The 15,755-nt window shown below is 36.5% G+C and overlaps 1 protein-coding gene across 3 annotated transcripts in view; it reads left to right on the forward strand.

Annotated features, from left to right (window-relative positions):
* The window catches only part of TBC1D23 (TBC1 domain family member 23), a 68,039-nt gene that overhangs the window by 32,842 nt on the left and 19,442 nt on the right, over positions 1–15,755 (forward strand). For all 3 annotated transcript variants that reach the window (XM_003943537.3, XM_003943536.3, XM_074403545.1), the window contains exons 6-13: positions 1,112–1,236; positions 1,329–1,375; positions 2,192–2,295; positions 3,928–4,050; positions 5,997–6,089; positions 8,798–8,968; positions 11,554–11,596; positions 13,118–13,224. In XM_003943537.3, coding sequence (XP_003943586.1) covers positions 1,112–1,236; positions 1,329–1,375; positions 2,192–2,295; positions 3,928–4,050; positions 5,997–6,089; positions 8,798–8,968; positions 11,554–11,596; positions 13,118–13,224 — 813 coding nt within the window. The remainder of the gene's footprint in view (positions 1–1,111; positions 1,237–1,328; positions 1,376–2,191; positions 2,296–3,927; positions 4,051–5,996; positions 6,090–8,797; positions 8,969–11,553; positions 11,597–13,117; positions 13,225–15,755) is intronic.

The raw sequence follows: 15,755 nt of genomic DNA on the forward strand, positions 1-15,755 counted from the left end.
TTAAAATATTTTTAATGATATGTGATAATAGTTTAGTATTAGTTTAGTATTGCACAAAGTATTTGCTAAATATATGTGTTCCCATTAATTCTCTTTAGCCATTAAAAAATGTTTTAAATTTAAACCTCTAGATGGAATTATTTCTGTATCTAATGAAAATTCAATGATCTAAAAATATTACTTCATGCAACTTAAAACACAACTGGGCTGTAGAGATACTTATAAATTAACAACTCTTTTATTTGAAATGTGAAACTATAGAGCTCCTGAAATCTATTGAAGGATATGAATGTTGTTTAATCTCCTTTTTTTGGTGAGACAGAGCCTCACTCTGTCGCCCAGGCTGGAGTGCGCGGGTGCAGACACAGCTCACTGCGACCTCCCACGTTCAAGTTACTCTCTTGCCTCAGCCTCCCCAATAGCTGGGACTGCGGACAGGCACCACCATGCCCAGCTAATTTTTGTGTTTTTAATTAGACGTGGGGTTCTACTATGTGAACCAGACTGTTCTCCTAACCTCACATGACCTGCTCACCTTGGCCTCCTAAAGTGCTGAGATTGCAGGCGTGAGCCACCTCGCCTGGCCTGATCTCTTTAAAGTGATGTACGAGGGAACTTTAGGAGCAATTCATATTATGTTATGATGACAGTTGTATTAGCTGCTCTTAAACTACCGTGTTTGATCCTCACAATCACCTTGTAATTTAAACACTGTGCTGTTACTATATTGTAATTATTTTAGTTACTCTTATGGAGCTCAGACCATAATTATGCTAATTATGCTATGACAAAGATATGTGCTAGTTACTTTAGGTATTCTTTTCACAACAGTAGTAGAAGATGGGTAGCAGTATTCCTCTTTTTTACAGAAGTAAAAATGGAAGCTTTAAAGAGGTTGACATGTTTTAAGTCTCACAGTTAATTAGTGGCTCCATTGTCCCTTGAATCCACATATTTTGCCTTTGGATTTCATGCACTAAGATTAAGGTACGCGTTAAATATCAGGTGCAGATAATTTGATGTAATGTTTCTTATTCGTATGCTTTAATGCTTTTAAGAGAACAAGTCACCTCTAGTGGTTTATGTCTCTCATTTCATTTCCTGATTACAGCTTGGAAGTCTTTTTGCATGTTACTGTTCCATCGAAGTCACTCAGGCAATATGGGATGGATATCTACAGCAAGCAGATCCGTTTTTTATTTATTTCTTAATGTTAATTATCCTTGTTAATGCAAAGTAAGTATCTGGTTGATTAGATTTTTCTTTCCTGTCTTTTCTCAGATGCTCTGTTAATATTTAACTCAAATTGATTTGATTCTCTTTTACAGAGAAGTCATTTTAACACAAGAGTCTGACAGCAAGGAAGAAGTTATCCGTAAGTATCATTTAATGTAGTGAAAACATTTCAAGTCTCTTTATCATGTAAAACTCAGCTTCCTCATTTACCAATTGGGAAGATTAGTCTAGAAGGGCTCTGAGACTCCATTCACCTCTGAAATCATGGAAACAGTCTCCAGGTACAGACCTTAACGACTGTTTTCCTTTATTTTGTCATCTTCATTCATTCCTTCACGTTTGTTGATGCTTCCATTCCTTTCCATATACTATTTCTTTGGTTTCAGTGTTCACATAGATTGTCCTCCTCCCTTTCTCCCTACCTATCCTGAATTCACCTTTCAGTGCTCATTTTATATGATATTTCAGTCGTGAAACCTTGGTTCTCCTTTTGAGTTCTCCCCACCATATCCCCCACATAGAGATAGTTACTTCTTCTCTATATTGCCTGGCACATTGTGCTGTCTGTATAATAATGTTTATCTTACTATACTATAAGGATTTATTTTTATTTTCTCACACAAGACAAAGTTCCTTAAATCAGTAACATTTCTTAGGCATTTTGTACGTTAGAGCCCTGGCACTTCTTCATATATGTTATTTAAATAAATCATAGAATTCTAATTAAGGTTAATGAATTTGATTTGATTGCCTGACACCATCCTTCACTAACAGGCGATTTATATGAACAGTTTCAGCTCATTTGGGGAAATCCACTTCTCTGCAGTCGTAAAAGCACCACTGTTGAGATTCCATTTACATAGTATTTATGTTGAAGATGTTTCAGTTCTGATACATAAACAATGTTTGCATTTTTCAGAAACTACTAAATATTATGTCTACAATCTTATTTCAGAGTTCTTGGAAAATACTCCATCCAGTCTGAATCTAGAAGATATAGAAGACCTTTTCTCTCTGGCTCAGTATTATTGCAGTAAAACGCCAGCTTCTTTTAGGAAGGTATAAAACAAGAAATGACCAACTATTTTGTATTTCACATTTTGTACATTGTTTTATTACTTTGTATTCACTTTAGTTAAAATACTTTAGGTTGTCAGTTTTTTCTGTTTCTTCATGTGTTATAGTTTTGTGTGATTTCTTTTTCCTTTCAGTAAATACCCTCCCTAGTGGAGGAACAGTCAAGTTAAAAAGATAATAGGAAGCATCTTACCTCTCTTCAGATTACTGTTATCTCCGATCATAAGAAAATGGACTGTGAAATATTTTCTAAATTAGTCCTTTCTTGACTTTAAAAATTATTTTACTGGCCGGGCGCGGTGGCTCAAGCCTGTAATCCCAGCACTTTGGGAGGCCAAGGCAGGTGGATCACGAGGTCGAGAGATCGAGACCATCCTGGTCAACATGGTGAAACCCCGTCTCTACTAAAAATACAAAAAAAAATTAGCTGGGCATGGTGGCGCGTGCCTGTAATCCCAGCTACTCAGGGGGCTGAGGCAGGAGAATTGCCTGAACCCAGGAGGCGGAGGTTGCGGTGAGCCGAGATCGCGCCGTTGCACTCCAGCCTGGGTAACAAGAGCGAAACTCCGTCTCAAAAAAAAAAAAAATTATTTTACTGCAGTAATCCAATGGAGGAAGTAGAGTTCATCCTTGTACGGTCTTAGTGATCCAGAGTTGTCTTATAAAGAAAGGCCATTTAGACCCATAAAGACCTAGATCCTTAGACCAGACAAGTGCTTCCAATAAAGGACATCAGATGAGAAGATGAGTGATGTGAACTCCTGAAAAATGAAACTAAGAAGCAAAAGGTAATAGTGGAAGAGGCACAGGTTTATATTTTTAAAGCAAACAGGTTTGTATATGACTTCAGGTGCCCATGAGAGCATTATTTTTTATCTTTTCTTTTTAAAGCATTCTGTCATAATAATTTCTAGTTGGTACTCATTGTCACTGAAGTGTTAAGATAAAGTTAGATTATGTTTGGTATAGTATGTTTTATAAAGCAGGTAAAGGAAGTCTTTTAAGAACATTTTCCCTCAAAAATAACTAATTCAAAAAAACTTATTTCTAAGGACTAATTTCAGCTATTTTAATAATTTTCTTATATAGAACTCTTCAGTTCCTAACAATGTTGCATAAGTCAGATGGTAAGATAGTTTAAAATGTTGAGTGAAAAAACATCTTACTGTTTTTCTGTTTCAAAAGGTGCACCTTTTATTCTTCAGACATAATAAATCTGTAGTAGCAGTTGCGAATTAGAGCAGGCTGTGGATCAGTATATTAACTCATTTCTGCAATTCATTTCTGCCACATTTTTTATTTTATTAAGATACGAAAAATTTTAAGTAACCATTTTTAAAATTTAATATTAACTACAGATGATAGTGTAGAAAACAGCTATGTAGAATGTGTGTTTTTTTCTTTTGGTCTTTCATTTCATGTGAGCACTACAGGGACTTTATGTGACTTTTTTATCATTCTTAGCCTATAAAATTTGAGATTATGTAATATTAAGTTTTAAAAATCACCACTCAAGAATAGATTAATTTTACCTTTTATCATAGTTTAATAAGAATATCTTTAGGAAGAAATTTTGATTGTTTCAATAATGTTTACAAATTTCTTTTCCAACAGGATAATCACCATCTCTTTGGTAGTACTTTGCTGGGAATCAAGGACGATGATGCGGATCTGAGTCAGGCTCTTTGTCTGGCCATCTCAGTGTCAGAGATCCTTCAAGCAAATCAGCTACAAGGGGTAAGGAAAGAAAACCCAGTTTGTTAGGGGACTGTTCCTTTTAAATACAAGGAAACAACTTCCTCCCTGTTTATTGATTCCCACAAAATCAATTTACTGCAACAGTGGGGTTCTTTGGCCTTTTTGAATGACTGTGTTAAATCTTAGGTTCAGAGGGTTGTCTTAAAACTAACTTGTCAGCCTGTGTGTTGTTACTTGTCTATAATTAATTATTGTAATTCTTGACACCAACTTTTGTAAATCGCCATATCTTTTTTCATATTTCAGTAGAGAGACAATGTGTCATTGTATAAGTACTTAAAAGGGTGTATTTAGCATTTTAAAGTTTCTGGTAGTTAACAGCTGATTGAATTACATGGTTTAGTTCCATAAAACTTGTAGCGAAGGAGAATCGTGAAAATATAATTTTCTTCATAAAAAGCTAATGAGTCGCTTTGACCAGCGATGTTTTTAATATATGCTCTTTACTACTAGTGGTGCAACAGTTAACCATGGTGTGCATTTGGAAGGTGTAGTGCATTTCCAAGGTTGAGGGCAGGAGAGAAATGAACATGGAAAGATGGCCTTTTATGGTAGATAATTCTTAGTTGGATTTCTTACTGTATCTATACTGGTTACTGAGAATTTCCAAAATACGACCATCTCACTTTTTCCTTATTCAAACTAATATTAAAAAACAAATGAGGCTGGGTGTGGTGGCTCACACCTATAATCCCAACACTTTGGGAGGCCGAGGTTGGGGGGATCATGAGATAAAGAGATTGAGACCATCCTGGCCAACATAGTGAAACCTCATCTCTTAAAAAACAAAAACAGGCCGGGCGCGGTGGCTCAATCCTGTAATCCCAGCACTTTGGGAGGCCAAGGCGGGTGGATCACGAGGTTGAGAGATCGAGACCATCCTGGTCAACATGGTGAAACCGCGTCTCTACTAAAAATACAAAACATTAGCTGGGCATGGTGGCACGTGCCTGTAATCCCAGCTACTCAGGAGGCTGAGGCAGAATTGCTTGAACCCAGGAGGCGGAGGTTGTGGTGAGCCAAGATGGTGCCATTGCACTCCAGCCTGGGCAACAAGAGCGAAACTCCGTCTCAAAAAAAAAAAACAAAAAAACAAAAAACAAAAACAAATGAAAACATATTATCTAGTTTAAAAAGACCCATGAGAACTTCTTTAGTTGAAACTAGTATTGTAGAACATTTTCCCCTCATTCCCCCCACGCAAAATAGATGTTTAGTTCTTATGTGAATTGAGCTGTTGATAAATTTGTAGATTTGCAAAAATAAGAATAGCATATCTAGAGTTGTGTTTTTAACTGTATAGCATTTACATGGTACATTGTCAAATTCCAGTGTAATTAGTTTTATAGCTCAGACACTCTCCTGCTGTGTATTTTAAGACTTTCCTGTAAGGAACAACATTCAAAAAAATGTTTTAACTGTTTAAAAGAAATGAAAGTATTAAGCCAGGTGCGGTGGCTCAAGCCTGTAATCCCAGCACTTTGGGAGGTCGAGGCGGGTGGATCACGAGGTCAAGAGATCGAGGTCATCCTGGTCAACATGGTGAAACCCCGTCTCTACTAAAAATACAAAAAATCAGCTGAGCATGGTGGCGCGTGCCTGTAATCCCAGCTACTCAGGAGGCTGAGGCAGGAGAATTGCCCGAACCCGGGAGGCGGAGGTTGCAGTGAGCCGAGATCGCGCCATTGCACTCCAGCCTGGGTAACAAGAGTGAAACTCCGTCTCAAAAAAAAAAAAAAAAAAAAAGAAATGAAAGTATTTGGGACCTTCAGGTTATTTTCTGTACTAACTAGGTCCTCCTAATTCTATGTGACATCCATTTTTAAATAAACTTGTTCCCTTTCTTCGGTTAACTCTCAATATTTTATTGTACAATGTGAACCTCATTGCAAATTTCTGTATGTCAAATGTTGTTTCTTTTTTAGGATGGAGTCCGGTTCTTTGTGGTGGATTGCCGTCCTGCAGAACAGTATAACGCTGGGCATTTATCAACTGCTTTCCATTTAGATTCAGATCTGGTTAGTATAAATGCTGATTAATGATTCTTAAAGTAACCTTTTTTTCTTTAGTTTATAGGTCCCAGATTGGGAAATTTTTTCTTTTTGCTTAAGGAGGGAGTCTCTGCTCTTATAAGAAAAGTGTTGCTGTCAGGTTTCCTTTTCACCCAGATACCCTTTTGTTTTGTTTTGTTTGTTTGTTTTTGAGATGGAGTTTGGCCCTTGTTGCCCAGGCAGGAGTGCAGTGGCGTGATCTTGGCCTACTGCTAAGATGTGATCTTGCTCCTCCATCTCCCGGGTTCAAGTGTTTCTTCTCTCTCAGCCTCCCAAGTAGCTGGGATTACAGGCGCCTGCCACCATGCCCAGTTAATTTCTTATATTTTTACTAGAGATGGGGTTTCACTGTGTTGGTCAGGCTGGTCTCAAATTCCTGACCTCAGTTGACACCCTGCCTCAGCCTCCCAAAGTGCTGAGATTACAGGTGTGAGCCACCATGCCTGGCCCAGATACCCTTTTGGCATCATAAAGGGTAGTGGAAAGCAATGCTCACTGTGACTTACTGTTGCTTACCATTGTTATGTCAGTAAATTCTGAACTTCGTTTGAGCTACCTAATAGAGCAGTTAGCACAGTGCATTGCACCTCCTAAGTACTCTGGTTATCAGCTTCTATTGTAATTGAGTAAGAATTCTGTAGGCTTTTTAGTATAAGCCATTTTTATCATGAGTATTTTTGCATATAATAAATGAATATTTAATAAGGGTAGTATCTGGCATATAAGTACTTAGTTGTTAAAACTACTGTCCGAGGTCATTTAATTTGAATTATGGGTAAAATAAATAATTAAATATTGTCAGAGATGAATAGAGCCGTTGGTAGAATTGAGACTAACATCATTTGCCATTCTGGGACCATTAAAGCCTCAGGGACAGGGAACCCAGGGATGGGATAAGAAGCCTCTTTGCTAAATATTAAGTCTACCCTTCCCTTTCCCAACTTGTCTGAAAAATTCGATGCTAAGACTGAAAGGATGTGTGATATTGAGAAGTGATATTGAGAGAAAACTAGTGGAAGAAATCAGGGTTTTGGATATTATGAGAAAGGCCATCCTAGCTCATCCATATTCTGTAGGTAAACTCTGCCTTTCTCTTCCTTGATTCCTCTCTCATTTCTATTTTAAAAATTTACTCAGATGATTCATGAATATGTAAATTTTTTTTTTTTTTTTTTGAGACAGAGTCTCTCTCTGCCACCCAGGCTGGAGTGCAGTGGTGTGATACCGCCTCACTGCAACCTCAGCCTCCTGAGTTCTGGTGATTCTCCTGCCTCAGCCTCCTGAGTAGCTGGGACTACAGTTGTGTGCCACCACACCTGGCTATTTTTGTATTTTTACTAGAGGAGGGGGTTTCACCTTGTTGGCCAGGCTGGTTCCAAACTCCTAGCTTCAAGTGATCCACCTGCTCAGCCTCCCAAAGTGTTGGGATTATAGGCATGAGCCACAGCACCTGGCTTGAATTTTTAAAACATGAAAGTTACATCTGCGGAATGGAGTAAAATAAAAATTTAAAAATTTAAAAAAGAAAAAAATGTTAAAGAATATTATCAATTTACTTAATCTTCTGGACCTTTAATATCTATTTATATATTTCTTGTTTTGCTGTTTGATTTTTCACTTAACAGTTTCTAAGAGATCTTTTGATATAAGTACATTCTTTTTAATGATGCATAGCAGTCCATGGTACATGTAGGTATACTGTAATTTATTGCTTGATTGATGCATATTCGGGTTATTTTTTGTTTTCTTGTAATAAACAATGCCGCAGTTAACGTCTTTATATACACTTTGTGAAGTCATGCAAATATTTCTGTAAAATAGATTATTAAAAGTAAAATTGTTTCATTGAGTTGTGTGGGCATATGCCTTTTACTAGAGACCACCGTATGGCCCTTTAAAAAGGCGGAACCACCTTCTGTTTCAGAAGTGTAAGTGAGAATGCCATCGGCATTACGGAACATTATCAGTCTTTTCGTACCTTACCAGAATGTTAAGTGAAAAATAGTAGTGATTACTGTTGAGGTTGGCATTATTTTTTGTGAGTGTGCTGTTTGTTTATATTTGCTTTTGTTTTTTACACATTGCTTTTCTACATGGTTTGTCCGTTTTTCTATTAATTATTCTCCATACTTTTTATGTATCTCCATTAAAACGGCTTTTAACCGTCTCTGTTGTCATTATCATACTTGTTCCCTTGAGGGTATGAAATGAATATTTCAGCCTTGTGTCTCCGTTAACCTGGAATACTGCTGTTAAATAAATGCTTTCTGTTATTTCTGACTCTCCTATAAGAAAAACATGGTTGACCATGTCAGTGGAAACTAAAAAATAGAGCTTGTTTTGATCTGTAGTTTTATGTTCTTTCTGTCATGATACCTAAGGACACTGTAGCTACTTGTTACGTAAGAAAAAACAACAACGAACAGTTTTTCTCTAGCAGAGAAGTATTTTACTTGCTTCAGTCTTTCTGTGAATGTTCAACTTTTGCTCTAATGTATTAAAGAGACATTTATAAATATTTCATTTATCCCAGGATTTTATTTATAAGAGCCTTTTTTCCCTTTGTTTTCATCGTGGCTCTTTAAACATTGGGGTTTTTCCTAAAGAAAATTTCAAGTTTGCAAATGTATGTAAACCAGGCTTGCCAAGTTTTTAACTTTTAAAAATTCGTCTAGATGCTCCAGAATCCATCTGAGTTTGCACAGTCAGTGAAATCCTTGCTGGAAGCACAGAAGCAGTCCATTGAGTCTGGCTCCGTAGCTGGCGGGGAGCACCTCTGTTTCATGGGCAGTGGCAGGGAGGAGGAAGACATGTATATGAACATGGTCCTGGCACACTTTTTACAGGTATGCTGACGTAGATTATTTCGGTGTGGTTTGGTTACTGTTATCCCCTTTAAGAAATTCGTGTAGATAACTTTTTGCTTGTCAGATTTATCTGTATTTTTCTTGGTTTTGTGTCTTGTTAAGGTCTTCTTCAGATTTTTCTCATGTGCTTATAGGACTTACTTTTTATGTTTAACTCAGACCATCTAGAATTTATTTTGTGTAAGAAGTAAGATAGGAATTAAAAAAAAATTTCTCCAGATAGCTTACAAATTGTATAATTTAAAATACCGCCTTTTTAATATACTGAGTTCCTCTGTGCATCAAGATCTATTTCTGAATTATGTTACATTGATCTTTTATTTTCTCTATTTATTATTACTGTTTTTTTGAGATGGAGTCTCGCTCTGTCGCCCAGGCAGGAGTACAGTGGCGCAATCTTCACTCACTGCACCCTCCGCCTCACAGATTCAAACAATTCTCCTGCCTCACCGTCTCGAGTAGCTGAGCTACAGGCATGCGCCACCACGCCTGACTCATTTTTGTATTTATAGTAGAGGCGGGGTTTCACTGTGTTGCCAGGCTGGTCTTGAACTCCTGACCTGAAGTGATCCGCCCTCCTCAGCCTCCTAGAGTGCTGGGATTACAGGCGTGAGCCACTGCCCCTGGCCTGTTATGTTACATTGATCTTTATGTGTGTTTATGTCCTCGTACTTTTTTCAATAGCTATAAAATTCATTTTAGTGTCTTCATTTGAAACCGAATAAATATATATGCATGTTCATTCACAAAACTTAGCCATCTTTCCTTTTTGTGTTTAAATACTGTCTTCAAAACAACTAATTTGAATTAGTGATTTTATGCAACCTGTGCCTCTGCCTTGTTAAAAACGTCACTCAGTGATGGCTTGCTTTTTATTAAAACAGTTGTTTATTAAATATTATTTGGCAGTTGATGCATTAAAGGCCTTACTTTGTGTGGTGCTGACCTATGGAATCAGCAAGACGGTAGGCATGGCAATATACAAGCCACTCAATTTGGATTCATTTCTGTCTGTGTTGTATTTTACTGGGAATTTGGTTTGAAAAAGTTTAAAGACAAAGTCCTTGAAAAGCAAAATCAGAGAAGGAACAGGATATTTGGGAGAGGGATTGTAGGATATTAAATTTTATTAAAGGAAAGAGTTTAGAAATATACAGAATAATAAATATAAGGAACCAAACATTTCACTCATAAATTTAACCGGCCTGTTCTAAAAATGCTTCAGGCCAGGCACAGTGGCTCATGCTTCTAATCCCAGCACTTTCAGAGACTGAGATGGGAGGATCACTTGAGCCCAGGAGTTCAAGACCACTTTAGGCAGCATAAGGAGACCCTGTCTCTACAAAAGATAAAAATAGTAACTGGGTGTGGATGTGTTCCATTGTGGTCCCAACTACTTGGGAGGCTGAGGCAGGAGAATTACGTGAGCTGGGAGATTGAGGCCGCAGTGAGCCATGGTCATGCTACTGTACTCCACCCTAGGTGACAGAGCGAGACCCTACCTCAAAAACAAAGTGCTTCAGTGTAAACTATACCATATATTGTGAGGGCTCTCATAGGGCAAGAGTTTGGAATATTGAGAACTTTTTGTAATTATTCAGGTTACTATGTGGTTTTATAAATTTTTCCCCCAAATTTTTATCTTGGAAAGTCTCAAGTAAATTGAAAAGTAGGGAAAACTGAATGCCATAAACTCGTTGTAAAGACATAACCACATCATTATCATACTTTATTTTTAAAAATTTAACTAGTGTTCAAGTTTCCCTGATTTTCCTAAAATCTAAAACAAGATGTTAACATTTGGTTGATGTCTTTTAAGTTAAGTTAGTTTATAGGTTCCTTTTTAAAATTTTTTCCTTGCATATATTTGTTGAGAAAAGCCCAATTAATTTGTGTTAAAGAGTTCCTCGAATTCTGGATTTTGCTGATTATATTCACATGGTATCATCTATCATGTTCTGTCCTTGGTATTTCCTGTAAGCCATTAGTTAAATCTAGAGGTGTGATTGAATTGCTTTGTTCAGGGGAAGGAGGTCTTGAGGGTGATGCCTGTCTCTTTTAGGTGACAAATAGTATTTAGATGTCTTTTTTGTGTGTTTCCCTTTTTTTTATTTCTGTTACTTAGATCCATTAGTTTCTAGTAGTTTGCAAAATGGTAACACTCCCTATTTCTTCATAATTAGTTGTAATGTTTCCTTTTATATTATATTTTAATAAAGGGCATAAAATATTTTGAAAGCTTTTAAAAATCACTCTTGATTACAACCTAAAATACCGTTTAACTAATTTCGGTTTGACAGTTGCGCTGTTGAAACTATAATACAGGTAAAATCAAGACTTGTTAATAGCCTTGAAGTTGCCGCCTTCTTCCCACCTGAACACCAGACTTTACAATATATACGGTAAATGGATATGCCTCTCTGTGCCAACGTCCAAACTGTCATGGAAATAAAAAAGTCCAGAAATTTAATATATAGCTTGATACTGTATTTATCAATGTTTTAGAACTAGGCAAAGTTTTAATTAAGTCACATTTTTGGAATAATTTACATTTTCTGTTACAGAAAAATAAAGAATATGTGAGTATTGCCAGTGGAGGATTTATGGGTAAGATTTTAATTTATTTTTTTCCTCCATGTTTCAGAAGAAATTGTATTGATTATCAACAGAGTTGATGTGGAGTGGTCATATTAGTTAATGGGTAGACTCTCTTCATTCATTCAGTATTTTCAGAAAAGACAAGGCCAGCAGGACATACAGATAACACACGTAACAGACAATTGAAATGAGTGACTGTTTGATGTAAGACAGTTTCAAGAGATGTATTTCCAAGAAATATTTTTGTAAAGATGAATGAAAACCTGCCCATGTGGTGGCCTCTGTGGAGAAGAAGGTCAAATGATGGAACTCGGAAGGAACAGTGAAAGGAACACTTTTTATAGTGTACCCTTTGGACTCTTCAGGTGTTTTGTCATTTTATTTTTGAACTCCTTGAAGGTATTCTCTGTTTAAAAAATGTTGGCTAAATGGAGTAAAATAAACCGATATTTTCACGTCTGCAGACTAAAATTTGATAATCTAGGATAGTAAAATAATTGACAAGGTCTCTGCAGGCAAGTATTGAGAATTTTACTTTGCAGGCAGAGTAGTAAGATTTTAAAAGAGCCTGTCTTACATTAGAAAAAGAGATACCACAAAACTAAACTGTAAATGCTGGGGAAATTAGTGATCAAATCAAAGCAATATGTAAGTATCATATGCTAACCAATTGTGCAACTGAAGCTCCAAAAATCAAATCAGTATATGTGGAGGGTAATGGAATCTTAGGCTTTAGTCATGGGAGTTAGGCTATAACATAGAATTTTTGGAACATTAGGATATATTTCCTCTTGGTCTTTGTTGATATTAACAAGGATGATGATTATCTCCTATATATCATGACCTAATAACAACTTTTGAGGCTCGTACCCAGGATGATGTACAAAAAGATACTTTTAATAAGTAGTATTAAATGTGTTGGCTCTAGGCTCAGTGTTATTTATGAGGAATCCTGGTAACATGATATAAAACTTAGTATGATATAACATATATTAAGCTTGTTATTCTCAAAAGTGTCTAGTCTAGTCTAGATTTTAGAAACTTTTTTAAAACCGTGAATTATTTCTTCACCAAGAATAATCTCTCCTTCTGTAATTATTAATGCCTAACACTGCTTCTTTATTATGGGAGAGATTGATTGATGTCTCCTTGTGGTATAACAAAAGCCACAATCGGTTTTCAGTTAATCCTTTATGTCATGAAAAGGTTGCAGAAATTATCTGTTAACACTTGAAAGATTTCCTTCCAGAGAAGAAACATAAAGCCTTTACAGTTATCACCACCTTTGGTGTCAGTTAAGAAAAGTTTTCCGTGTACAGAGGGTTTTAGAAGGAAGAAGAGGAAGGTTGTTTGCTCTAGTTTGAAGGCCTTTACTCCTTTACAGACATGCAGAAAGAAATACTTGTGATTATGTCCTTGGGTCCTTTTTTCTCAGCTGTGACATATTTATTATATTTCTTTGGTAATGAATCTTTCCAAAGAGGGTTGATATTTTAGGTTTTGTTTTTCTTTTTTTTAATTTACCTTAAGCACTGCAGCAGCACCTGGCAGACATTAATGTGGATGGACCAGAAAATGGATATGGCCATTGGATTGCCAGTACCTCAGGCTCCAGGAGCAGTATCAATTCTGTTGATGTAAGTGTATGTAGAGAATATGTCGCCAGATTTGGATAAATTCCTAGGAAAGGTGATTAATTACTAAGCCCCCACCATAACAGACATGGAGTCATAATATTTTAAACACATGAAGAGTCCTGTTATTGTGAGAATAATGAAATGATATAGCAATCCTTCACAGCTAAACTAGCTGAGAGCTCTTGAAGTTCAGCTGCTGAATTCAAATTTCTCCCTGTCCAGCTGGAGTTTGGTGTCACGTAGTGACAGTTTTATGCTCCAGCTTAAATATCAATGGGTACCAATCTGGGTCCTATAAATAGCTGGAACTCTTAAGCAAGCTGGTTCCAGGCCTCTCACAGTTAGTTTTTTTCCAGAATACTAGGGCTAACAATCATCTTGTGCATACTATGTCTGTACCCATCCCCATCACAAACTTACATGATTAGTACTTGAGTCTGTCTATATTTGAGAATTGGCTAGGCAGAGAAAGACAAAAACCACTTGCCAGTCCTGTTTTATTTGATTTTTAGTTATTGAGATGTGTATTTAGTAATGCACATTACTACATTTTTATTTACATTACTAGTAATACACATTACTATGATCTGCTACAGTGGATAAATCTGTTTTTCTCTTCTGCTTTGGAAATATTTGGATAATAGGTCTCGTGCTTTTTCAGTACTTAAGTATTTCATGTCAGTTGAATTAGATGTCATTAAATCATTTTCATAAATAATGGTGCTCATCTACCTAATGATTATCTTTTAAAACAGAAATAGAAGGAAAACTAGTACAGGGTGGTGGTTACTAGCTTGAGCTTACAGATCTGACATACGTGGGTTCAGATTTCATGTACAGCTTTCTTTCTTCATGATCTCCAGCAGGGTCTCTCAGCTGTGGTTTCTTTACCTGTGTAATAGAAATGTTAACAGCATAGCCTTCTTCCTAAGGATAGCTTGAGGGTTAACTGTGCAAGTAAATGCAAACTATAGTACCTGTCACCAAATATTTAATAGTAGCTATTGTGAAATTGTGGCTCACTACCTGTGTTAGTTAAGCTTTATCTTTGGCCATACGAATCAAAATCAGATTATTTTCACATCAGCAGATCAGGTTTGTCTGAGAATCTGATTTTTAACTTGATGCTCTTTGTGTGAAATCACCATTTACTTAGTAAACGTTTGCTGTTTTAATTTTAAATAACTAGTATTTCATTGTATGAGTGTATTATAATTTATTCAGTTTTCTGTTGTTCAATATTTACATTATTTTCAGTCTTTTTCTGTTACACTATTTAATTTTTGTAGTGATATATTTGCATATGTCATGATTATTTAGTCCTGGAAATGGAGTAACTTGATTAAAATGTTACTTACCAAAGTCCTTAGACTTCTGCATTATTATCAAATGGCTCTGCAAAAAACATTTTCATTTATATTTCCATTCACATCACTGGATATGATGCCAGTAGTTTTCTGTTGAAGCTTTTATCTTCGCATTTGAAAAACACTGATTGAGGCTATTTTAGAAATTATCTTAAAGAGCATTTTTTTCAGAGTACCAAATAATTTTTACATTCAGTTTAATTCAGCTTTGAATTTAGATACGGAAATAGAAGCATAGTTTTTTGTGTGTTGTTAATGACATTTCTTGTAAAAGTAAAAGTAACATGTTCACTGTAGCATCATATGTAAATAAGAAAAGTATAAAGAAAGCAAAATCACCTGTAGCTGTACCAGAGATAATTTTGCCATTCGTATTTTAAAATATTTTCATCAAACCCTTTGTAGTGAATGTGTTTCTTTTTCCAAAGGTAGTGATAATAGCATACCTAGAGTTTTATTTTCTGCTTTTTCACTGAATATATGAGCATTTTCTAGCATTTTAAAATGTTGTTTAAAAAGTGGGAGTTTTTAGTGGCTGTATAATTTTCTATCAAATAGTACTCAAATCTCTGGGCACTTTCTTCTGCTTTCCTTCCCATTAATTCTAAAGAGGAATAATGGGCAAAAAATAGGATCACTTTTAAATGTTTGACACCCATTACTAAATTGCCTTTTAGGAAGGTATATGTAAGCAATCCCCTGAAACAATTTGAGAATTAATACTCTCGGCCAGGCGTCATGGCAGGTGCCTGTAATCCCAGCTACTCAGGAGGCTGAGGCAGGAGAATTGCTTGAACCCAGGAGGCAGAGGTTGCTGGGTGAGAGAGCAAGACTCCATCTCAAAAAAAACCAAAACAAGCCGGGCGCAGTGGCTCACGCCTGTAATCCCAACACTTTGGGAGGCCGAGGCGGGTGGATCACAAGGTCAAGAGATCTAGACCATCCTGGTCAACATGGTGAAACCCCGTCTCTACTAAAAATACAAAAAATTAGCTGGGCATGGTGGCGCGTGCCTAATCCCAGCTACTCAGGAGGTTGAGGCAGGAGAATTGCCTGAACCCAGGAGGCGGAGGTGGCAGTGAGCTGAGATCGCGCCATTGCACTCCAGCCTGGGTAACAAGAGCGAAACTCCGTCTCAAAAAAACAAAACAAAACAAACAAAAA

The sequence above is a fragment of the Saimiri boliviensis genome, chromosome 8 (assembly GCF_048565385.1).
Source record: "Saimiri boliviensis isolate mSaiBol1 chromosome 8, mSaiBol1.pri, whole genome shotgun sequence".
Lineage (NCBI taxonomy): Eukaryota > Metazoa > Chordata > Mammalia > Primates > Cebidae > Saimiri > Saimiri boliviensis.